At 34.3% G+C, this 23561-nt stretch overlaps 3 protein-coding genes across 3 annotated transcripts; 2 read left to right on the top strand and 1 right to left on the bottom strand.

Annotated features, from left to right (window-relative positions):
• The first annotated feature begins 7943 nt into the window (after positions 1 to 7943).
• Positions 7944 to 14318, top strand: LOC106132549 (allergen Tha p 1). The gene is made up of 3 exons (XM_013331995.2): positions 7944 to 8018; positions 9331 to 9517; positions 13984 to 14318. Exons 1-3 carry the CDS (start codon positions 8016 to 8018, stop codon positions 14184 to 14186), a joined length of 393 nt encoding a protein of 130 aa, XP_013187449.2. The 5' UTR covers positions 7944 to 8015; the 3' UTR covers positions 14187 to 14318.
• Positions 14319 to 17652: 3334 nt separating this feature from the next.
• Positions 17653 to 19195, top strand: LOC132901779 (allergen Tha p 1-like). The gene is made up of 3 exons (XM_060949677.1): positions 17653 to 17747; positions 17990 to 18171; positions 18627 to 19195. The coding sequence occupies exons 2-3, from the start codon at positions 17991 to 17993 to the stop codon at positions 18854 to 18856; spliced, it is 411 nt and encodes a 136-aa protein (XP_060805660.1). The 5' UTR covers positions 17653 to 17747; position 17990; the 3' UTR covers positions 18857 to 19195.
• A 1599-nt stretch (positions 19196 to 20794) lies between these two features.
• Positions 20795 to 22549, bottom strand: LOC106132612 (allergen Tha p 1). Its single transcript, XM_013332064.2, has 3 exons — positions 22342 to 22549; positions 21773 to 21966; positions 20795 to 21239 (listed from the first exon to the last, which is right to left on the bottom strand). The coding sequence occupies exons 2-3, from the start codon at positions 21963 to 21965 to the stop codon at positions 21049 to 21051; spliced, it is 384 nt and encodes a 127-aa protein (XP_013187518.2). The 5' UTR covers position 21966; positions 22342 to 22549; the 3' UTR covers positions 20795 to 21048.
• Between the last annotated feature and the right edge of the window lie 1012 nt (positions 22550 to 23561).

Consider the following 23561-nt stretch of genomic DNA (forward strand, 5'->3'; position numbering starts at 1 on the left):
TAAAAATATCTTTCATTTACGTACTAAATATTAATCTATTTTATTATTTCTTTCATCACAATAAATAATGGCTTAATTAAGAAAAATGCCCGGAAGACTATATTTCCTCATGAACTGAGTCACAATGATAATTCGTAATTAAAACCTTCCTATAGCCTCTTTATGGCGGAGAAAAATTTTGAAAACCGATGTTTATTGTGAATGAAATTACAAATACATTCTTTTGTTATATCCTGTCCGATGCACTGTATTTGTAAGCTAGTGTAGGCTCTTCTTAGATTTCTTGCTAGACAGTTAATAAAGTTACCCCTACTAGAATATGCATAAAATCAATTTTAGATGAATTTTTTTCGTGACTCACTCAGTGGCAAAAATAAGCCGAGATACGGAGTTATCCTTTAAATTTGCTTAATATTGGAGGTAATGAATAAGTTTCAGTTTTTTTAATGTGAAGCTTTTTGAGGTTTCCTATCTATTTAAACTTTTCTGTAAGTTCTCTATACCTTCTTCGGATCGGATAGTTTGTGTAAAAAATTAAACTCTAACAGCTGCACTTTCAAATCCAAAGCTAGTAGGCCGATTCCAAATTCAGTTTTATTATGCCTATATCTACTCTGATACATTATCTAAATTTCGTCAAAATCGGTCCAGTCCATCCTTAAACAAAATTACATAAGTAAGAATCATTTATATTTATAATTAGTATGAGAGTATGGATTAGCTACAATTTGACCTATTTAGCCAGTGTTCCTCCTAAAGATCTAGTCTATACACGCTTTTTTTATTTAACGTCATTTGTGTATGATAAACAAACAATTTGATCACGTGCCGGCAAAGAATTACTTTACAGCATAATTAGCTAGACTTGCGACACAAAGCTGGACCAGTATATAAGGAAACAAATTGCTGGTAAGACTTTACTAAATGCGAGTCACTTAAGGCTGTCAGACGAATCATAAACTCTACGCTAGGTTTTACAGGGTCATTTTGGAATAAACTTGAACACTGACAAAACAGAACTGGGAACCATATACAAAATGGACACGCTTATTCTACTCGTATTCACTAAGATTGGACACAACTTTTTAATCTAACTCTAGTCACGCCTCTAGGAACCCTATTTAATAGAGACATCTTTCTAAGACAGGTAGAAAAATAAAGATAGCTAACCGATGCTCTTATGCTGAAGGAAAATATCATGAGGAAGCCTGCACCATCAAGCAACTGGTGGTGTAACTATGATCCCATATGGGTTAGGTTTTCCTGCAATGGTTGCACAGTTCAGATGAGCGTCGTTTCGTAAAAACCTGACTACCTACCCCGATCGAAAATCATGGAAACATTGTGTTTTGTCACTTGTCTTGTGTAGGTAGGTAGGAACACAGAATATACAAAGTAGGTACCACGTTGGAAATCCTTTGAATTACCATCTCTATAATGCATAATTCGGTTCCCACTTAAGTACAATTGACCTTTTTTATTGATACTGAATGTGAATGCTTATTTAACAAAACAACTCAAGTTTACAGAAGTAGAAAAGCCAGTAGTTTTTGGATATTAAAGATACCTTAGCTTCGTTTACTACTATCAAATTTTCTGTATTAATCGAATAATGACAAAACGTCTTATCAGAATAAAAATAATTTAAAAAAAATACTCGATCAAATTACGCAGATTGAGCTTGCCTCAGAGTAAGTTCCGAGACTTGTAGCGATATTCAAAAATAGGTAGGTATAATTTGTACTTAATCAATAGGTAAGTTACATGATAAAGGTACAAAGATTGTGAGACCCAGTCCTATTTATTACAAAAAGTTTGTTTTTCATAATAAATGACCGACATTGAAGCGCAGGAGATAAAGAAATATTGCGAATAAAAAGTAGTTTATTTGGAAAACTTGGACCTCTTTTTCGGGTACAAATGTAAAAATCAATTTAGTTGTATATTAGTACGACTCATGGTAATTATATGATAAAAAGAATAAAAAAAATTAAAAGCTTGGATACCTGTAAATTTTAGTTATTGTTTGTGGAAAAGGAAAAGGTGCTATTCGCTCAGGGACCCTAAGTGGTTATGAGCTACAACATCTCAGTATCACGTCGGATATGGCACCTCCAAACTAGAGACACACATTTTATAATCTTCTAAAACGCCACCTGGTATCATGACCAGACACTAACTGTGTTTTTAATAGCTAGTGATTTCAATTGCAGCAGATCAGTAAAAAGTGCATCTAACTTTTGTAGATGGCAATTTGTTATGTCGCATCTTAATGTCGAACGCATCCATAGGTACTTACGATAAAATCGTAACTTACCTTTGTCTGTACTTAAAGTTTTGGACGAAAAATATCTATAAGACCAACAGAAAAGTTAGATTTTATGTTTGTTTGTGTGTTTGTTTTTTTTTTTTCAAGGAACAAATATGCCGAATGTCAACTTTCTACCGAAGTTTTCAAAAACTTATAATAGAATAGAAGCCGAATTCCAGCAATTTTATTTTAAGTATTTTAAGTAATAATTTTATTTTACACACAATTTAACACCTTTAGACTGGCGGCCTATTTGGCGGAATATTCCTCTGTATAACAGGTGTTAGGTTCGATCCTATAAGTCAGGTAATCCTGGAAAAGATTATTTTCTTATTAGCCTGTGTCTTGACTATTTAGCTTAAATAAGCATTCGTAAAGAATATAGAATCTTTTTTATTATTACCTAGCAGTTATTGAGCCACCCCTTAAATAATTAGAATATTGTTATTTTGGGGCTCGCTCATTCTTTGTGATTTGTCCGGTATAAAGTTTTTTTAATTTATGGTAAATTCTAGAAGTCTAGTGTTACATATTGATGTTGGAAATGGACAATTACACCATAATGAGTCGTGTAAGATGATATGCTCATTTAGCACTATAAAACTATGACACTAGCCTTCATCTAGATTGTTATCTGGGTAAGCGGTATGTTAGCCATAGAGGTAAACTGAGTAACGTAACATGGTAAGTAATAATTAACTTTAACTAGGCTTTTAAACTTGGGATTCTTCTTTAAGGCGATGGGTTAGCAACCTGTCACTATTTTAATCTCAATTTTATTATTAAGCCAAACAGACGAAGGTAGCCTTTCAGTCTTTTCAAGATTGTTGGCTCTGTCTACCCCGCGAGTGAAAAAAACGTGAAAAAAACGTAACAAGAAATATAGGGTTTGGGATTTTTATATTTATTTAAGTTTATTGAATATAGTAATATTAAGAACTCTACACGAAATGTAATGCTAAACATTCTCTACAATTTCACCTTTAAGATACAGCATTTTCCTCTAGGATACAACGATAACTGGATTCGAGTCTGTGTTATATAGTTCCCGGCACTTTCAAATACCACTCCATTTCTTTAGCATGGATATCGTAAAAGGCGACTAAGGGAATAGGCACATTCATCTATGCAAGCTTAGATGCTGGTCTAATAGCGAAGAGAAAACAGTTGCTTCTTTTTTCATGCAGATTTTGTATGAGGATTCTTCTTTATGACGATAGGCATGCAACCTGCCTCTATCTGAATCTCAATTACATCATAAAGCCATTCAGCTGAACGTGGTATTTTTGTCTTTTCGAGACTGGTTTGGTTTAAAGAACTTTATTTCCTCATAAAGAATTAACAATTCACTTACTGAGAAACTAACAATGTACATCATAATTATAGCAAGACAGCGAGCGTATATAAAACAAAAATTAAAATAAGGAACTATGTAGGGTAGGAGTCACAAAAATCTGCGTCGACTGCTAGTTGCGCGTCGGGCAACCACGGATCTAAAGTTCACAGAGCGCAATCTAGATGTGGCATAATAGTATCAATGGTATTATAGTATATTATTAGACTGACACCTTATCTGGATAGATAAAAGGATTTTTATATTAAAACTAGCGACCCGCCCCGGCTTTGTACGGGTGCAAAATTATAAAAGTTATTATACATAAAAACCTTCCTCTTGAATCACTCTACCTATTACAAAAAACCGCATCAAAATCCGTTGCGTAATTTTAAAGATTTAAGCATACAGACAAACAGACTAAAATAGCGACTTTGTTTTATACTATGTAGTGATGATTGAGTTAGCATCAAAATTTGTTACTAGAAATTATGAAATTAATTTCGTAATCTGGTATTGATGTCAGAATATTTTAATTGCAAAATGAAACAAACAAATGATAAATCTTTGTCTATTATACAAACATCGGCTAACCCACGCTTATGACTGCAACTGTCAATAATTTGTTACAAAACAATTGCATAATAAGCAATACCTAGGTTACTAGAGAAACCTAATTTATCTAACGAAACTGAACTTGGTTCAAAGTTCAAAACCCACTACAGCTTTTTGGCTAGGGTTGCTTACTCTACAATTGCTCTAATATAATGCTACTCCCAGAAGAAAAATAAAAAGTAAAAAAAACTGCCAGCTCATCTTCGATGTAAGTAAAGTCTCCCGGATTTTTCGTCTTTTCAGTTAGCACTTTAATATTAATAGAAAAGAGAAGGCAAAAGAGGCGACGCCCGAAAAGTCCTTCATCGAAAGAGAACAATGAAATGAGGTTTGCGTGATGTGATTTCAGATCCACACAGTTGTCAACTCCACTCTTTTCGGAGTAACGTTACCATATTATTGACTTCTATGCATAAAGGTGCTCTGTAGTTATGAGATAGACTTGACCTTAAGCAAGCACAGGCTTCTTTTATTATAAGCGTTCTATGTGATCAAATCCCTAGAAAATATTTGCCATACGAGTATATTCGTCTAAGTTCAAATAGGGATCTCATAGTGGATTTTAGTACTAAACGCTGCAACAGTGTTCTTTATCATCCTGGCTTTAAAGTCCTAGTTCTGTCCTCACCAATCTAGAGAGGAGTCTCAGATTCGTCTAGGACCTGGATTAGGCAATCAGGTTTTTACTCGGAGCGTTATTAACCCATATGACTCATAAATTATATGGTAAAACATCTAATTGCCTGTATGTATCCGCCACGACTCGTTCACCCACTAGTTTCACCCATTGGTCGGTCCAGGGGGAATAACTGTTGCAACTGTACTATATGAATGAGGAGGCGAAAAATATACATATATAGATAATGTTTTATTAGTCCTGACGACATTTTCCTTCGTAAGAAAGGTCAAACATTCAAACATGTTCTTTAGAGTGAGTTAGTAATTTTTTGTTTATTAAATATAGTATTTATTAAAAACTTAACGTAAAAAAATAAACAAGAAACAGCTTATTATCAACAACATGCTCCGTCAAATGCCCAACTCACTAGCAACACATTAAAGACATTTTATTGCACCAAAAAGAAAAACACTTAATGAAAGTAAACAGTACAAAAGGCGGCTTTATTCCAAATGTAATTTGATTACAATGTATGGAATGAAAGAATGGAATTTCAAATGTAATCTGATTACATTTGGATTGAGAAATAAAAACAAAATAATATAGATTCCTATTTTCCAAGTGAGTGATTGAGGAATGGACGGTTAGCTGTCATAATAACCGTGAGTTATTGTTAAGCCTAGCATAGAGACATGAAGGCTACGTTGACATACATGACAGGATTCGTGATAATGATATACCTTTATGAACTCCGCTAAAGTCACAAGGTCTTGTATTCGATTCCCAGTCAGGTGAAAATAAAAGACAGCATTTATAGCAACCTACATGATGAATTTCAGATCTTTGGATCTAACGGTTTAGGCTGCGGGTTTTTTATGAGTCATTCAGTCAATACATATTCTATACAATATATTCCCTAAATTTTCATACTGATGTTAATTTTTTGGAAAAAAATAGCCTTAGCCCTAAAGCTTTGTAAGCGTTGAATCTAATATACTATATAAACTGGTTTGATGGACCAAAATTTACTTAAAACCGTGATGTGGGAAAGCCTAGACGAACTTACCTTGTTCAAATAAGGGACTTCCTGGCGAAAGATCAGGTCAAGAGTACCCGAAACCTTCGAGCTTGTATGAAGACAGTTATGATTTGGATGAGCGAAAGAAGTCTGAAGGCATGATTATGTCGTCTCTACCTACCCCTTAGGAAAAGAGTTGTCATTTTATGAATATTTTTCTGTAAAATATCCATGCACGTCACGGTGTTATGTAGCCATTCATATGCATGGCTGTTATTTAGCAATTACAAACATACGCTTGGATTAAATTTAATTGTATGGATATGGATTAGTATGGATGATAAAATCGACGCCTAACGTGGCAATCACGTGCGTCAATAAATCTTTTTCCATTACAGCTAAGGGAAATTTCCAAGAAATGGTTGGCTAATTAAAAAGTTTATTTTCAATGTGTTAAATTTACAACTATGGGAGCTATGCTTTTATCGGATTTCAGTCCATGTTTCTTGAGAAAAGTTGTCAATTTTTTATGCTGTTTCAATACTGTGTGGATTGTAATCCCAATGTCTGATACATACTGTATAAGAATTAAATATTATTAAGCCATCCTGGAAGTGAGTCTTTAAGTCTTGTCATATCTCATATCATATACTTACTATTTTATACTTATAACAATCAGTTCTGTCAAGAAGACAATAAGGACATAAATATATATACTTTATATTATTGATTTTGAATCCTTGAATAGAATAATATATTTTTTATTTATATGTTACAAAATAAACACAATCTTGTGTATTTAAGATAAGGATCTTATTAAATTTACTGTGCCAATAACTTATTGATCATTGATAGGGGATTATCTTCTCTCTCTAACTTTCTCCCTCATCTAATTCTCATCTCTGTCTCTCTCTCTGCTTGTTGTAACGTGCATATATACGAGTAACAGATGAGCCACAAATCAATAGCGCGCAATCTATCAATTCTCATTCTATACAACATATGTAGGTAGTATTATGTAATATTTATATTATATGTAAGTATTTATAAAGTCAAACGGTTTAATTTCTTCTTTATTTTGAATCATAAGTATATAATTACTCCCCAAATATTCCCCAATTATATACCTCCTTCAAAAATTCTTAAAAATATTTAAGAATCGTCTCGTAAATGGTGATTCCTCTAGGTACATCATTTGATATCAATTCACAACTTTTTTAATTAGGCTGGTAAAGTGTGCAATGAAACTGTTGTAGTTCACGTGATTGTGTATAAAAAAACAGTCTGCTAAATCTTGTTACTACATTAGCAGTTCTATGTAATGTAGCCTTCCTTCACTTTTTCAACCTTCGTTCTCTTCGTAATTCTCTAACCAAAACATTAACATTCCAAGAAACTGAAATATATTAAAAATGCATAAGCTCCAAGGAGGTGATCTTGAGAAACGGAAGAATTGCCTCCGTATTTCCCCTTTACTACATATGTTCGCATGTACAGGATGATATTGTTCAGGGTAAAATTTTTCATGTAAAGATAGTTTGGGGTAGCTTAACCTTTGGTTTGAGATATGGTAGGTACATGAACCGTCTAAGCCGCGTAGAAGTACCATTAGTTTCTTGCTTGGTGTAGTAGCTAGGATTATTACAATTTTATACCGATAAGAGATAATGATAACTCACCTTAAGTTTTGAACTAATAATCATACCGATTGATTTACCATTTTGAGAAAACAAAAACAAGGCATTAATTTGCCTTGAGGTAGTTAAATGACTGACATATCTCTTTATCCTTGCAGTCCTTTAAGAATCAACTCGAAAGGTTAACGATTTACATTCGTAAGGTTTGTAGTTAAATATTGTGAACATCAATCACGGAAATTACCATCAAAATGGAATAATTCTGCCGAACAAAGGCATCATAAACAATAATTTGACCCAATTTCCATTCAACACACACCCTATATAGGAATCTTGCGGTTTTTATGCATCGTACGCAAATGAAATAATGAAGTAACGAGGGACAAATTAGATGTTTTAACCACGATTCACACTGGTATATATACGAGTATATCACCTGCCAGCTTAAGTAACTGACGACTACCAGCCATTATCGGACCGCAATGGTAGGTCATCTCAGGTGTGAATCTTGTGTGTGTTTACAAACATTAATAATATTTTTTTTAATTAGTGTGATATTTTGGAAAGGATTTTCTATGTTAATTCGACATTCTAATTAATGTGCAGGAAGTGTTTAACCCTAAAGAGTTATTTTAATCAATTTTTTTTAGATTTTATAAATGTAAATAGAAATTGATAACCTATTAACCCTACTCACAACCCTTTCGCTGTTAAAAGACATAAAGTATTAATTTTACGTACTATTGGTTAAAATAGTTAATTTGCTTTTAATAGTTTCGAGATTTTCGTGCACAGTAAACAATATAGGACTTATATATAAGGTAAATTATATAGTTTGAATAGTTATACACTATTACTATTCAAACTTTATAATTTACTGAATAGTTATAGTGTATAACTATTCAAACTTTATAATTTTCCTTATTAATTGGGAATTAAAAAAAATATAAATAAAATAAGACTGCATTGCATGCATTTTCATATAAGTGTCAGATTAATCTTAGTCTCGGATAATTGTGAAGTTAATTTATTGCAGTAAATTTTCACAATTAATAGGAAACCATTTATTTATGTTAATTATTACATTTTTGTTTCTGCATTATTATTATTGTTAACTATATTAGTACATACATATACATTAATCACGCCTTATTCAGAAGAAATTATATATTTCCAATGGTTATACCATGAACTCTCTATACATATATTAGGCACTTTTTTCGCTTCATCTACAATCGTCATTTTCTTCATGCGAACTCGCTGGCTTAGGGCAATCTTGATCAATTTTAGAAGTATGAAACACCAGTCAGTTATTTATATAAATTACCACTAATTTCTCTGGTTCGAATAAAAAAATGAGTATTAAGCCAAGCTCAGAATAATGTGACAAACGTGACTCACCAACGTGTATGGCATATCCAACATTACACAGCTATTAGATGATAGTCTATTTCTGAAGTACAATTGGATACAAACATTTTTGTAAACAATGTGCGGTGGGCTAAGGCCACCTCGCCTTGATTGATATATAGGAGATGTCCCTGGTATCCGGCCAAGTAAGGCCAAGCCACCCAATACCCAAGATAATTAGTAAACTTATGTAATTGTTTACAGCAATTTCTTTCAGAGGGCTGATTCACAAACTTATATCATCATACCTACATTTTTTCTTACTGAGCTGTTTACCTCAAAAGAAGCCAAACAATATGCTCTGTCAACGACTACCAGTTGACGATGGGAAGAGCAACCGAATTACCTATGTTCCAAAAATGTTCAATGACTTTCTTATTTTTTCAGATGAGGAAGAGTCTAGTATTTCTGTGTTGCGTGGTGGCCGCGCTGGCGCGCCCTAGCGACAAATATACTGATAAGTATGACAACATCAACATCCAAGAGATCTTGGAAAACAAGAGACTGTTGGAAGCTTACGTCAACTGCGTTTTGGACAAGGGCAAGTGCACGCCGGAAGGAAAGGAACTAAAAGGTAAGTGTCTAAAGATTGTAATCTTTCACATCCCAGGATAAACTTTCATAGAACGTCATGTTACTTTCATTTGTTAAGCGCATGTAGCGGAAGCGATGATTCGGGCTCGACCGCCACCAAAGGGAAGATCTTCCGCCAGGCTAGGTGTTATGCCTGGGGAACCGCGGCTCCGACGATGTTGTGTCGGAGGTTGTATATATAGCTCCAATCCATGAAATCTTTGCTTGCGCGATTTAGGTTTTTCGCTGTTTATGATTGATAGCGTCGCGTGATTCAATTTTTTATATTTATGACTTGTGGCGTATAGATTTCGCCACACGCACATTAGGTTTCGATAAATAAAAAGTGTCAACAGACTACGGACACTTAGTCACACCCTCTTCTTCAACAAAATTAAACGAATATTTAATATAATTACAATTTATAAAAAGTAAACCATTTAGATAGATATTTATTTATCTTCAAGTACCCGCAATTTATAATGTTTTTTAATAGTAATTTATAGCCGTTAGAATTTTTATTGTTATTGTTGATCTAAATATAAACCGATGTTATAAAACAATCACATGGAGGAAATGATTTATTATTTTCCGGCTAAATTACACGATGAGCATAGTAATGATACAGATAACCTTAAATGTTTGTTCCGTATGAATTTAGTTTGCTTTGTTATTTTATTTTGTTATTATATTAATTAGGCTTACTGGAAGAGATCGCGTTGTACGATAAGTAAATAAGTAGCCGGTTTTTTATTTATTTGATTTAAATGCGCTTTATTTTAATGTCTTATTTTTTACTTTACAATATTAATTAAATTCAAAAATTCATTCAAAGTAAATTAATTTTAGTGTCTCACTTTCTTGTCATATTTGCGTGTCCTCAATGACACTGTTATGTTGCATAGCTCAGATTTGGCTATCTAGTAGTCTATGGACAATAGACATGAACATAATAATATGGACAACATACATACATACATACATAAAATCACGCCTCTTTCCCGGAGGGGTAGGCAGAGACTACCTCTTTCCACTTGCCACGATCTCTGCATACTTCTTTCGCTTCGTCCACATTCATAACTCTCTTCATACAAGCTCGGCGGTTTCGGGTACTTTTGACCTGACCCTTTACCAGGGCGTCCTTAATTTGATCAATATACGTTCGTCTAGGTCTTCCCACTCCGACCTTTCCCTCCACACTCTCCTTGTATATCTGCTTAGTCAACCTGCTTTCATTCATCCTCTCCACATGACCGAACCATCTTAACATACCCTTTTCTATTCCTGTAACTACATCTTCTTTCACATCACAACATTCCCTTATCACGCTGTTCCTTATCCTGTCACTCAATTTCACACCCATCATACTCCTTAACGCTCTCATTTCCACTGCATTTATTCTGCTTTCATGCTTCTTTTGCCATACCCAACTTTCACTCCCATACATTAATGTCGGGACCAACACGCCCCTGTGCACAGCCAGTCGAGCCTTTTTGGATAGTTTCTGACTGCTCATAAAGGCATGCAAAGCTCCATTCACCATGTTCCCCGCGTTCACTCTCCTTTCAATATCACTATCATACTTGCCATCTGATGTAAACTTTGATCCTAGATATACAAACTCTTTCACTTGCTCCACTTTTTCTCCTCCAATCAAAATATTACATGCTGTCATTTCTTTCTCCATTTCAAAAACCAGTGTTTTAGTTTTACTTACGTTCACTTTCATTCCTTTCTCTTTTAAAGCTTCATGCATACAGTTTACCATCTCCTGTAACTCCTCCGCTGATGACGCCAGTATAACCTGATCGTCGGCATAGAGCAGACATTTGACGAGTAACTCATTCATCCTTAATCCACTTTTAGACTCTTTCAAATCTGTCAAACAGCTATCCATAAATAGGTTGAACAGCCACGGTGACGCAACACATCCTTGCCTAACGCCTTTCTCAATCTTAAACCACTCAGTGTGCGCTCCGTTTATCCTGACACAAGCACTCGAATCCTCATATAAGGATTTCAGTGCTCGTATTAAGAGACTGCTCACCCCATGCATAGAAAGTGCTGACCACAATTCATTCCTCTCAACTCTGTCATAGGCCTTTTCCAGATCTACGAATGTGCAATAGACTTTTTGACTCTTGGCCAAAAACTTTTCGGCTATGCACCGCAAGGAAAAGACCTGATCAGTACATCCCATTCCCTTTCGAAATCCCGCTTGAGCATCCCATATTTTGTCATCAGTTTCATTCCTGACTCTATTAATCAATACCTTAGCATACAATTTGCCGACGACGCTAAGCAGGCTTATACCACGATAATTTTTGCAGTCCAGCTGTGACCCTTTTCCTTTGTAAAGTGGCACGATAACAGCCTTACACCAATCTTTTGGTACTCGGCCGCTTCTCCAACACAAATTGAAAAGGCAGTACAACTGACTAGCTACTACGCCTTTTCCTGCTTTAAGCATCTCGACCGACACTCTATCACACCCAGCAGCCTTTCCCGCTTTCATACTCTTAAGTGCTTCCACAATTTCGAACATTTCAATTTCGCCTTCCATCTCATTCTCTTTTTCTTCGCTATAGCAGAAATCTTTCTTATTTCCTTCCTTTTTTTCAAATAAACTTTCAAAATAGTCCTTCCATATCTTTAGTACACATTCTTCTCCTTGCACAACGCTACCATCCTGGCATCTGATCCTAGTCAGCTCTCTGGTTATAGTATTTCCTCGGGCTGACCTTACGGATTTCCAGAATACTTTCGAATAGATTTGACTGAAAGTCTTCTGATAGCCTTTTATCAAAATCCTCTTTATACTCCTCTTTCTTTCTAATCACAGCTTTCTTAACCAAATCTTTCATTTTCTTATATCCCTTACGTGCTTCATTCACATCTTCATCTATAACCTCTTGCATTCTTAAGTTAGCTTTTGCTGCTAACAAATCCAGCCATGCTTTCTTCTTTAATCGCACAAGTTCTTGCACATCTTTACTCATCCACGCATTTTTGTGATTTTTTCCTTTCCTTCTTCTACTTACACCACACACTTCAACAGCTACTTTCACAATTCTTTCTTTAAATTCCTTCCATCCATCTTCAATATCGCTCATTTCATCTAAATCTTCAAATTCATCCTTCAGTCTATTAATATACTTCTTACCTACATCCATATCTTGCAAATTTTCTACTTTTACTCTTTCCAAAGCGCTGGTTTGCTCCCTTACCCTGTGCCGCCAGCGATTGAAGATACCCCTTATCCGGGATATCACCAGTAAATGGTCCGAGTCAATGCCAGCACCGCGATATGCACGGGTATCCAGCACTTTGTTCTTCAATCTTTCATCTACAATCACAAAGTCTATCATACTTTTTAAAATACCTTCCACTCTTGTGTAGGTGTGGATCTCTTTATGTTGAAACATTGAGTTCGACACAAAAAGATCCCACTCTAGACAAATTTCTAATACACTTCTTCCATTATCATTCACCTTTTCGTCACCAAACGCACCAAGCACCTTTTCATATCCATCACGCTTTACACCCACCCATCCATTAAAATCACCTAACATAATAATCTTCTCATTTGGCTTGGTAACTTTCAATACTTCTCTTACACTATTCCAGAACTCCTCGTTTTCGCTTTTTGCTGATGTTGTACCCCTCGAACCCACATCCCAAGGTGCATAAACACCTAGAACGAAGATCCGAGTGATTCCAACTTTCAGCCTAATCCATAGAAGACGAGGGCTGACACACTCATACTCATTCACGCACTCAGCCATTCGTGCAGAAAGAATTAGACCGACCCCTTGACAGCCTCGGCTGGTACTGGAAATTCCAGACCAATACGCCGTGTAAGGGCCGTGCTGCGTCGCGTCGCATCCTTTCCGCTTCGTTCATTCACGCACAACACATCCAAACGTCTTTCATCCATCATCTGGCATACTTCCTCAATCTTATCCTTCATTCCTCCTCTTACATTCATCGTCGCAAAGCGGCTTTCAGCAGACCGCATACCGCTCCCGCCGGGAACGAGACGTGATGGGGTGCGGACACCATCGCCGCCATTTATATGCTTTTTAAGGTTCATAATGCGATTCCCACGAGACGCTAGGGAAAAATTTTGTCCGCCCCAGCAGAGCCCCGCATGCCAGGGTAAGGCTAGCCATTACCTGGGGGTCGCCCAACCCCATGGCGGAAGTGGCACGCTCGAGACTAGGCTCGCCCCTAGCCATGCATCCATCGGCGCGGCAGACCTTAGATTGGCAGGGATTTAATATGGACAATAAGATTCCAATTTTTAAATTTAATAATTTATTCAAATTAATAGAATTCATGAAATGAAGAAAGAACTTGAATAAAATTTGCCGTATTTCTGATTCAAAAATAAAGCTAAATCATTTTAAGCTTTTCGTTCCCACAAGAATTAATCCATCAAATTGATTAATTTAATACCAATTACAGAACATCTCCAAGAGGCTATAGAGACAGGCTGTGAGAAATGTACCGAAGCTCAAGAGAAGGGTGCCTACACTACCATAGAGTATCTGATTAAAAATGAACCAGAAGTCTGGCGCAAACTGACCGACAGGTTTGACCCTGAGGGCAAATACAGGAAGAAGTATGAAGACCGCGCAAGGGCCAAGGGCATCGTGATTCCTGAGTAAACTGTTTGACTACATCGCCTTATCTTCAATAAACAGAACATCAGAATCAATACATTTTTCCTTGTGTCGTTTTGTTATCTTATATATTCTGTTGTTTTTTCACTTTTATTATATTAAAGGGATTTTTATTAATTTTGTTTTTGTTATTTTTATTATTGTAATAACTCGGTACCTAGGCTCTGTTTGGTCTATGTTCGCCATTGCTTAGACTAATGTTCGCTATTAAACTCAATTTAGATAAGGTTTTGAATGATGCTGTTTGACATCCATTACCAGAAGAACCTGACAAATCTATGATTGGACAGCTTACAGGTTAGTAAAAATCATGTCCAAATGTCAATCTGCCACCAGCGCTTTTAAAAATGTACCTAAGTAATGTTTTTAAATTAAAACCCAAAAATCAAATGGTTAAACTGATGACAAAATATGGGATGCTCAAGCGGGATTTCGAAAGGGAATGGGATGTACTGATCAGGTCTTTTCTTTGCGGTGCATAGCCGAAAAGTTTTTGGCCAAGAGTCAAAAAGTCTATTGCACATTCGTGGATTTGGAAAAGGCCTATGACAGAGTTGAGAGGAATGAATTGTGGTCAGCACTTTCTATGCATGGGGTGAGCAGTCTCTTGATACGAGCACTGAAATCCTTATATGAGGATTCGAGTGCTTGTGTCAGGATAAACGGAGCGCACACTGAGTGGTTTAAGATTGAGAAAGGTGTTAGGCAGGGATGTGTTGCGTCACCGTGGCTGTTCAACCTATTTATGGATAGTTGTTTCGACAGATTTGAAAGAGTCTGAAAGTGGATTAAGGATGAATGAATTACTCGTCAAATGTCTGCTCTATGCCGACGATCAGGTTATACTGGCGTCATCAGCGGAGGAGTTACAGGAGATGGTAAACTGTATGCATGAAGCTTTAAAAGAGAAAGGAATGAAAGTGAACGTAAGTAAAACTAAAACACTGGTTTTTGAAATGGAGAAAGAAATGACAGCATGTAATATTTTGATTGGAGGAGAAAAAGTTGAGCAAGTGAAAAAGTTTGTATATCTAGGATCAAAGTTTACATCAGATGGCAAGTGTGATAGTGATATTGAAAGGAGAGTGAACGCGGGGAACATGGTGAATGGAGCTTTGCATGCCTTTATGAGCAGTCAGAAACTATCCAAAAAGGCTCGACTGGCTGTGCACAGGGGCGTGTTGGTCCCGACATTAATGTATGGGAGTGAAAGTTGGGTATGGCAAAAGAAGCACGAAAGCAGAATAAATGCAGTGGAAATGAGAGCGTTAAGGAGTATGTTGGGTGTGAAATTGAGTGACCGGATAAGGAACAGCGTGATAAGGGAATGTTGTGATGTGAAAGAAGATGTAGTTACAGGAATAGAAAAGGGTATGTTGAGATGGTTCGGTCATGTGGAGAGGATGAATGAAAACAGGTTGACTAAGCAGATATACAAGGAGAGTGTGGAGGGAAAGGTCGGGGTGGGAAGACCTAGACGAACATATCTTGATCAAATTAAGGACGTCCTGGTGAAGGGTCAGGTCAAAAGTGCCCGAAACCGCCGAGCTTGCATGAAGAGAGTTATGAATGTGGATGAAGCAAAGGAGGAAGTATGCAGGGATCGTGGCAAGTGGAAAGAGGTAGTCTCTGCCTACCCCTCCGGGAAAGAGGCGTGAGTTTATGTATGTATGTATGTATGTTAAAAGAGGTGTACCTATTGCTGTGACATATAAACAGGGATAAGGCAGCAAAGAAGAAATTAAAACACAATCAAGAAGGAGTAAATATTGTTGAATATCTAACACAGCGCACACGGCTTATATTATCTCGTTTGCGCCTGCCAAATGTTTATTTTATATTTAGTGGCTACGCTAGACGTAAAATTGATAGGTTACTTCAGGCGTTAATTTCACAGATGATACTAGAACTTTTAACTGAAAATTTAACTCGAAACCAAATAAGAGACAATAAATATTCGGCAGTTTGCTGCAAAATGAGATATTAGTATGCAGAGCTTATAGGGATTATAATCGTCTCGTAACTACATAGTGCACGATAGTTGTCAATGGTCAGATGTGGGGAATATAGATGAAGAATAGGGAGAGCCGTCTATAAAGAGAAGGCTTTAGAGATTCTTCTTCTGAGGAAGTGACAGTAAATGAGAGAAGATGAAACATATACCATGTCAACGTTCGTTAATTATCCCAGAGATCTCCACCATTTGGGTTTAACTTATGTGCATGTGCCGGGTACACATTTGAGTAATTGAAAAATAAAACAGTTACATCAATCGACAAGGAGTAATTATATTATTGTTAGAACGTAAATTACAGACAAATCGTCGTAGTATCTTGTATGGGAAACCGCAAAAACCCATGAATACAATCGAGGTGTAGTAACAATTGCAATAAATACGAGTCATCATCATTTAAAAGTACCTACCTATATGGCGGTTATGTTGGTAGGAGTTCATTTTGCTAACAATATATACTAGAAACTCATAAATATGAATGCGCCAGCTTATCAAAATTATGACATTGTGATAGGTTAGAGGCGTTGTGATTTATTGGTAAATGATATTGGAATAAACGCAATCAGTTCTTCTGATGATTTTTCATAGCCTAATTAGTAAACAGGCTGGCCTGTTGGCCTGCAAAATTAGCAGAGTACATAACATACATATATACATCTCGCATAAATATTAGTAAGTAAATAAAATAATAATGAATAAATAATCTATAATATTCGTCTTAATAACGTAAAAGTTTAATCTGATTTGTATCATAGGCTATGATTTTTTGTGGCATAGATTAACATAAATACTCATATTTTTTTATTTATTATGTGAGTATAATGTATCAATATTATAAAATTAATATCAACCTCATGATCAGTTACACGACCGGATTAATCATAACCAATTAATAACAGGAGTGAAGTTTGTTCGATTCATACAAAGTAAGTCGCAATCATCATTTTTTTTTCCTTTAAGATTGATTAGGTTTTAATTATAGTAGAATCATTTTTATTTCACACCTCTTATTTACATGATATTAGCATTTTCCACTTCGCTCTTAAATAATAAATATATTTTTGTTTTACAATTTACTTAAATGAATTATGTTTTAAAATATTCACACCTAACTTATAATGCAAATTGCACCTTAATAACAAAATTCAAATGACAGCAAAAGAACAATCGAGTGCATATTTAGTTTTCGAAAATGTACTGAAATATTTATAACGGAGCTCTTTTCATTTATTCATAGTTTCTTATGAATGTGAATATTATAATGTTTTATCGATTTTTATACATATAAATTATGCTATCTACTAACATTATTTCATTTATTATTATTATTTTTAAATTCATCATTCGTTCCTATCTTAGTTCTAAGTGGAAATTCCCTCTTAGGCAAGGTGTTTGCTCCTGAGCAGCGAAACAATGGCCAGTCATTAAAGTTGCCGCAATCAAGTGATGTTCCGCTGAAACTAACAGATATAAAATGATATCGATTTCTCAGGTTCCTCATTGTTCTCTAATTTGTCGAGAATAGTGGTAAAGTAAGTTATTTACTAGAACTTAAGTGTTATGAATCGTACTAGAATCTCTTTTTCAATTTTTGTTACATATTTTTCAAATATAAAATTTTCTTAAAAACCAAAGAATAAAATAATTGTAAAAAATTGAAGCTAATGTACTTACTCATAATATTTTCTAACAGGTCAAACATGAAACTGATATTAAAACTAGATTTAGGATTTAAATCAAATAATCATGAGCTAATTGTTTTTTTATGTTGCAGCATGAAATTATTAATTCTATTCCTCGCCTTGGTTGGATTCTGCGCATGCGACGACATATACACTGACAGATACGATGATATAAACGTAGATGAAATCATAGGGAACCGCCGCCTCCTCCTACCATATATCAAGTGCATACTCGATAAGGGAAGATGTACGCCTGAAGGAAAGGAACTGAAAGGTAAATCGTAATATAATGATATCTGTCATAGATAAAAAAAAAATCATTTTTATGTAAATAGGTAAACAAAAATAATTTAAGGACATCTCAGGAAAGATTTCTGTTTGTAGAAACTTTTATATTTCATTATGTAGAATGTTATTGTTTTCGACACATTCCAAAAAAGTCTGCAACCAAGAAACACTAAAATGAGATATTACTTCCAATTAAACTGTCGGTTAATAGCTTGTTTTTAAATCAAATATTTGAAAATAAAGTATGTGTACATTAATGAGGAAACGAGCACACTTTAGAAACATTTATTTACTTACACAATTTTTCATTGTAATATAGTTATCACCTGTCTTTTGTTTTTGTTTTGTACATTTGAAAACTAAATTTATATTTAAAAACTTTATCCATATTATTATAGAACATAAAGTACACACAATAATTTTAAGTATTTTTTTTTTCAGTACATATAAAAGACGCTATGCAAACGGCTTGCGCCAAATGTACTCCTCTGCAAAAACAGAAGGCTAGACAAGTTGTGAAACATATAAGGACAAACGAAGAAGAGTATTGGAAGCAAATGATCTCCAAGTACGACCCAGAAGGCCAATATCAGAGCATCTATGAGCCTTTCTTAGCAGCCGAAGATCAGCCAGACCAACCTACAACCGATGACGCATCTACATCGTCATAGATGTAAAATACGTGTAAAAACATAATGCGAACTTGAGACTGTAAATTCTCGTATTCGTTAAAATTAAAACAATAATTTTAACTTTTTGTTTACCGATTCATGTTCTGAAAACACATGTATTGAATATTGAAATTAATCTAAAACTAATCGTTCGCAAACTAAGACCTCGCGATCACTAAATTTTTTTATAAATTAGGAATGTTTCAAAAATTACTGAACCGATTTTCATGCCCTACGTTAATTCTATTGACAGATTCTACACCCATTTAACATTTCATCAAAATCTGACTAACGGTTTAAAAATTATCGTATTATATTAAAAAAGTAATGTTTCTTACGTGTAAGGGAATAATATTTCCAAAAAAGTCAATAAACTATTTTAGAGATGGGATATGTGCCAGTTTAAATATTATTTAAAATTGATCTTGTATCACTTTATGAAACAACTAGTATATGATGCATATAAAAGATGAGTAAAGACTACCTTTTTTACTTCTGAAAATAAATCGTCTTAAGAAGAAATAAATAATTTATAATTTCATTTTTCTCCCTATCTTTATTAGGAGTAACTTTAGGGTTACTATTTTTCTTTCATTTCTCAAGTCGTTGGCTAGTGTAATGTCTAGTTATATTGATCGATAATTCTTTTCCTTTACGTTATACATAATGTTCTTCAGGAGTGATTCTTGGATGTCATCCCACTTACAACAAATATAAGTACCTACGCATGCGTACATATGCATAAATCGGATTATTAACAAAACTGTGACCGAGACAGCTGTAAAAAAAGCTCATTAGGACTTTTTAAAATATACCTAATATACAATAATCTCGTCTTTACTCCTATACGTGTTATACACATCCAACAGTATCTGAAAGACTGAAAGGCCACGTTTAGCTTTATTTTTTAATAGCTTAATTCTACGAGTATTGAGATTCAAATAGGGAATGGTTGCTAGCCCATCGCCAAAAAAAATTCAAGTTTAAAAGCCTACCCTTGATTGGATTTTACAATCTGTACGATAAGAGAAGCACCTTGCACACATTGTTATTTTTTTCCCAGACGACAGCATGTAAGCTTGATCAAAATGACTATGCGCCTATTTTTTAGTCGCGTTTCACGACATCCATGGGAATTTGATGGAGTGGTCCTTTTCTACAGTTCAGGGAGCAACACGAAATATATATCAATTTTGTCAAAATTGTTTTACGTATCTATTGAAAATAACGCGTTGATGTCTTTAAAATGTACATATATCTAGCCGACTACTTATAGAAATATCAACATGCTTACTAATCGAGACACGACTTATTTATGTACTTATGGAACGGCCATTTTCATTAATTTAGATTAATTATGAATTTGGTCCTTCGTTAACTTAGTGCTAGGTACTATTTATGCAATACGAGTCTTTATTTAAAAGACATCAACGAGTAGGACTGTGCCTTATTCGAAATTACTTATCATAAACAAAATATATCACATGTACACCTACATCTAAACGTCGCCTTTCAGTAATTTATTCTTACTCTTACTCTACTGTTGGCTCTGTCTATCCCGTATGGGATAAAGACTTGTTTGTGCGTGTATGACGGAATATGTACGCGCAGATCACGATTTTTTACTGAACTAACACCTGTGAATTTACGTCAATAAGAAATTAAGGATAGAAAAATGCACGTTTGTTTTTTTTTTACTATAACACGTAAGAGTAAAAATAAATTAGTAAAGGTTGCCTTTTGATTGATTGATTATTTTCTATTTTGATTTTAACAACTGTTGAAATCATTCTGCATAGTGCAGTAAGATTTTAAATCAACTACTTTGCTCTTTATTTTTTATGTTCTTTTTTATTTTTAATATGTGCATCAAGTGACAATCAAATCAATTGAATGTCGTATAAGCATTATATTTCAAAAATAAATAAAAACCAGACATAAATATCACAAAAATTTATTAAATTTTCAGTCATTGTATCTTATCTATAAATCCTTTTATACATCAACAAGTTACATTTAAGCAACATTGCCGCATTTTATAACGCATTGTTATTTTCCATCTTATTAGTCCCTTTAGTAAGTAGTTAATTATTTGAATATCCTTTGAATTGAATATGATCAAAATGTCATATTTTCATTATTGTAAGCATAAAATTAGGAACATGTCTTATAATTCTTTGTATGACCATTAATTAATGCCTGACTTTTCTCAGTTCTGTCTCATACTTCTTCGTGTATTTGTGGTCCCTGTCATACTTCAGGGTGAGTTGGTTCCAGTATTCAGGCTCGTTGTTGATGAGGTGACCGATGACCCTTCTGGTCCCTTCTTGCTGGGCTTTGGTGCATTTAGCGCAGCCGTTCTCGAGGGCGTCTCTAATGTGAGCTGTGGAATAGTTTGACATTATTAATAAACTTTACGCTTTGTTGCGTAAGTTTATTAGGATTTTAATAAATAATGTATAATTAATATGACAAAAGGGTTTATATAAACAAACATTATTGTATTAATAAAAAGAATACGGTTAAACCGAGAACCTAAGTTACAGATTTTGAATAGATCAAGCAACCATTATGCAGTTTGATAAACATATGAGGCAGGTGACATACAATAAAACTACAAACCATTTCACAGCCTGCAATGATTGCCTTATAGTAGATTCTAGGTTTAAAGATTCATTTCTAGGTTTAAAGACACAGCTGAGAAAGCAACCCGCAAATACACTGGGATGAAAGAGATTGATAACTTCTTGATTAAATATGGAACTAGTATTTTGTAACTAACAAATTTGGGATTTTGCTTTTAGGCGATGAGCTAGCAACCTATCATTATCCCAATTTAAACATGGCCTGAAAGGAGACTTTGTGAGACCGTAAGACGTGATTTTATGTACCTATGTAGTATTTTGTTTCACTTACATTTTAGCTCCTTGCCATCCGGAGTACATTTAGCCTGGTCTAATGCGCACTTAACGTAAGGAATAAGAAGCCTCCTATTGGACAGGATCTCATCCAAATTAACGTTGTCAAATCTGTCTGTGTACTGCTCACCAGGGCGAGCCACTACGGCGGCTACCACCGCAAATAAACAAATAACTATCAAGGATTTCATTCTGAAAACAAATACCATATTATATCAACAAAAAAGGTTAAAGTACTTTTAAAGTGTTACAAAATTACTAAATCGGTCCTGTTAAATGAATAGTCAATTTTTAGACATGTTAAAAAAGGAGTTCTACCAAAACACAAGACTTTTTGAATTAATAATGAAGTATCAATTAAAACAAGAAAACACAAGAAAGAAAATAATAAAAATTGAATTTTTGCAAAACTATTTTACATACTTTTTCAAAAATAAATAAAACTGTTTTGTATTTTTTTTTAAAGAGGCTTAATACCTAACATTTAAAAATCCAATAATTATTAAATATTTCTTAGAAAACTTAGTTATCCTATAAAATAACTACAATATAAATACGAAAACTTACGTTTATCTTAAAAAGTAACAACTTCAGTCTGATATTCCGTGACCACAGTCCAGCTGATGCGTGTATGCTCATGGGATTATGAGTCGCTTAACTTTTATACTGACTAGGACGTTGGCTCTATCTCGAGATCAACAACCATGGACGGGTTTCTGCTTCTCGGAACGGTAAAACGTTTGACACACAGCGTTTAAACGACAGCAATAGGAAATGCCTAGTACTCCGCAGGAAAAATGTGAAAACCTTCAAATTATATCATGTTTAAACTTGTGTTTGTTTAAGCAGCCTTAGGTTAAGGAAAGAATGTAAAAATTGTGAAACATAAATTTGTAATATTTATTTTTGATGTATTTTTTTATGATAAAAGCAAGCTAATTGTTACCAAATAAATAATTGTATGAAGTTTTAAATTAAAATCAAACTTCCTCAAAACATTTATTTTAATCCACTATAGTATTATCCTCTTTTCTTTCATAAAAATAAAACAACATTTAAAAAATGCACTCGCAATTTTGAATTTTTAAACCTTTTTACCAATCTTACTATTTTCAATATTTCCACTTCAGTGCAAAAGATAATGCTAATAGACAAACAAAAAAAAATCTAGCTGGTTGTGTGCTTAACGCTTTATTTACACATTTATGGAACTCCCATAGTATTTTGCATGCGTCATCGTCGTCTATCAAAGTAGTTAACATAATCAAATGTATCTATATCTATTTACATATACCACATAAATATGTATAATATATACATGTATAACTTTGTAACTAACCTACTTTAATGTTGCTAGGCGCAATGTAAGCATCTCTTAAAGCTTGAACCGATACGAGTGCGCAGGCGATTTTTGATAGCGGCATTCTTTAATGTCTTATTTAGAAATAAGATTTGGACTATTTGTACTCAAACATGATGATGACTAAAATAGAAATCGTATGGAATTAAGAGAACTGAAATAAAAAAATCTACCTAAGTGCTGTAGAAAGGAAAAGAGCTAAGTATCATAAAATAAAACTTTGTCAATACTTAACAGTGTTTTATTGCCTTTATTCAAAAATACGAAATTCCGTTACACAATTAGATTTGTTTTCTTTGTCATGTAATAAGTTAGTCAAAATTAAACTGAGTAGACTATCACAAACAGCAAAAATTTAATTAAAGGCAAACAACTAGTCTCACTTTAATCGAAGTCCACAATCTATTACATACTCGCTTAGGTATTT

This window comes from Amyelois transitella, chromosome 19 (assembly GCF_032362555.1).
Source record: "Amyelois transitella isolate CPQ chromosome 19, ilAmyTran1.1, whole genome shotgun sequence".
NCBI lineage: Eukaryota > Metazoa > Arthropoda > Insecta > Lepidoptera > Pyralidae > Amyelois > Amyelois transitella.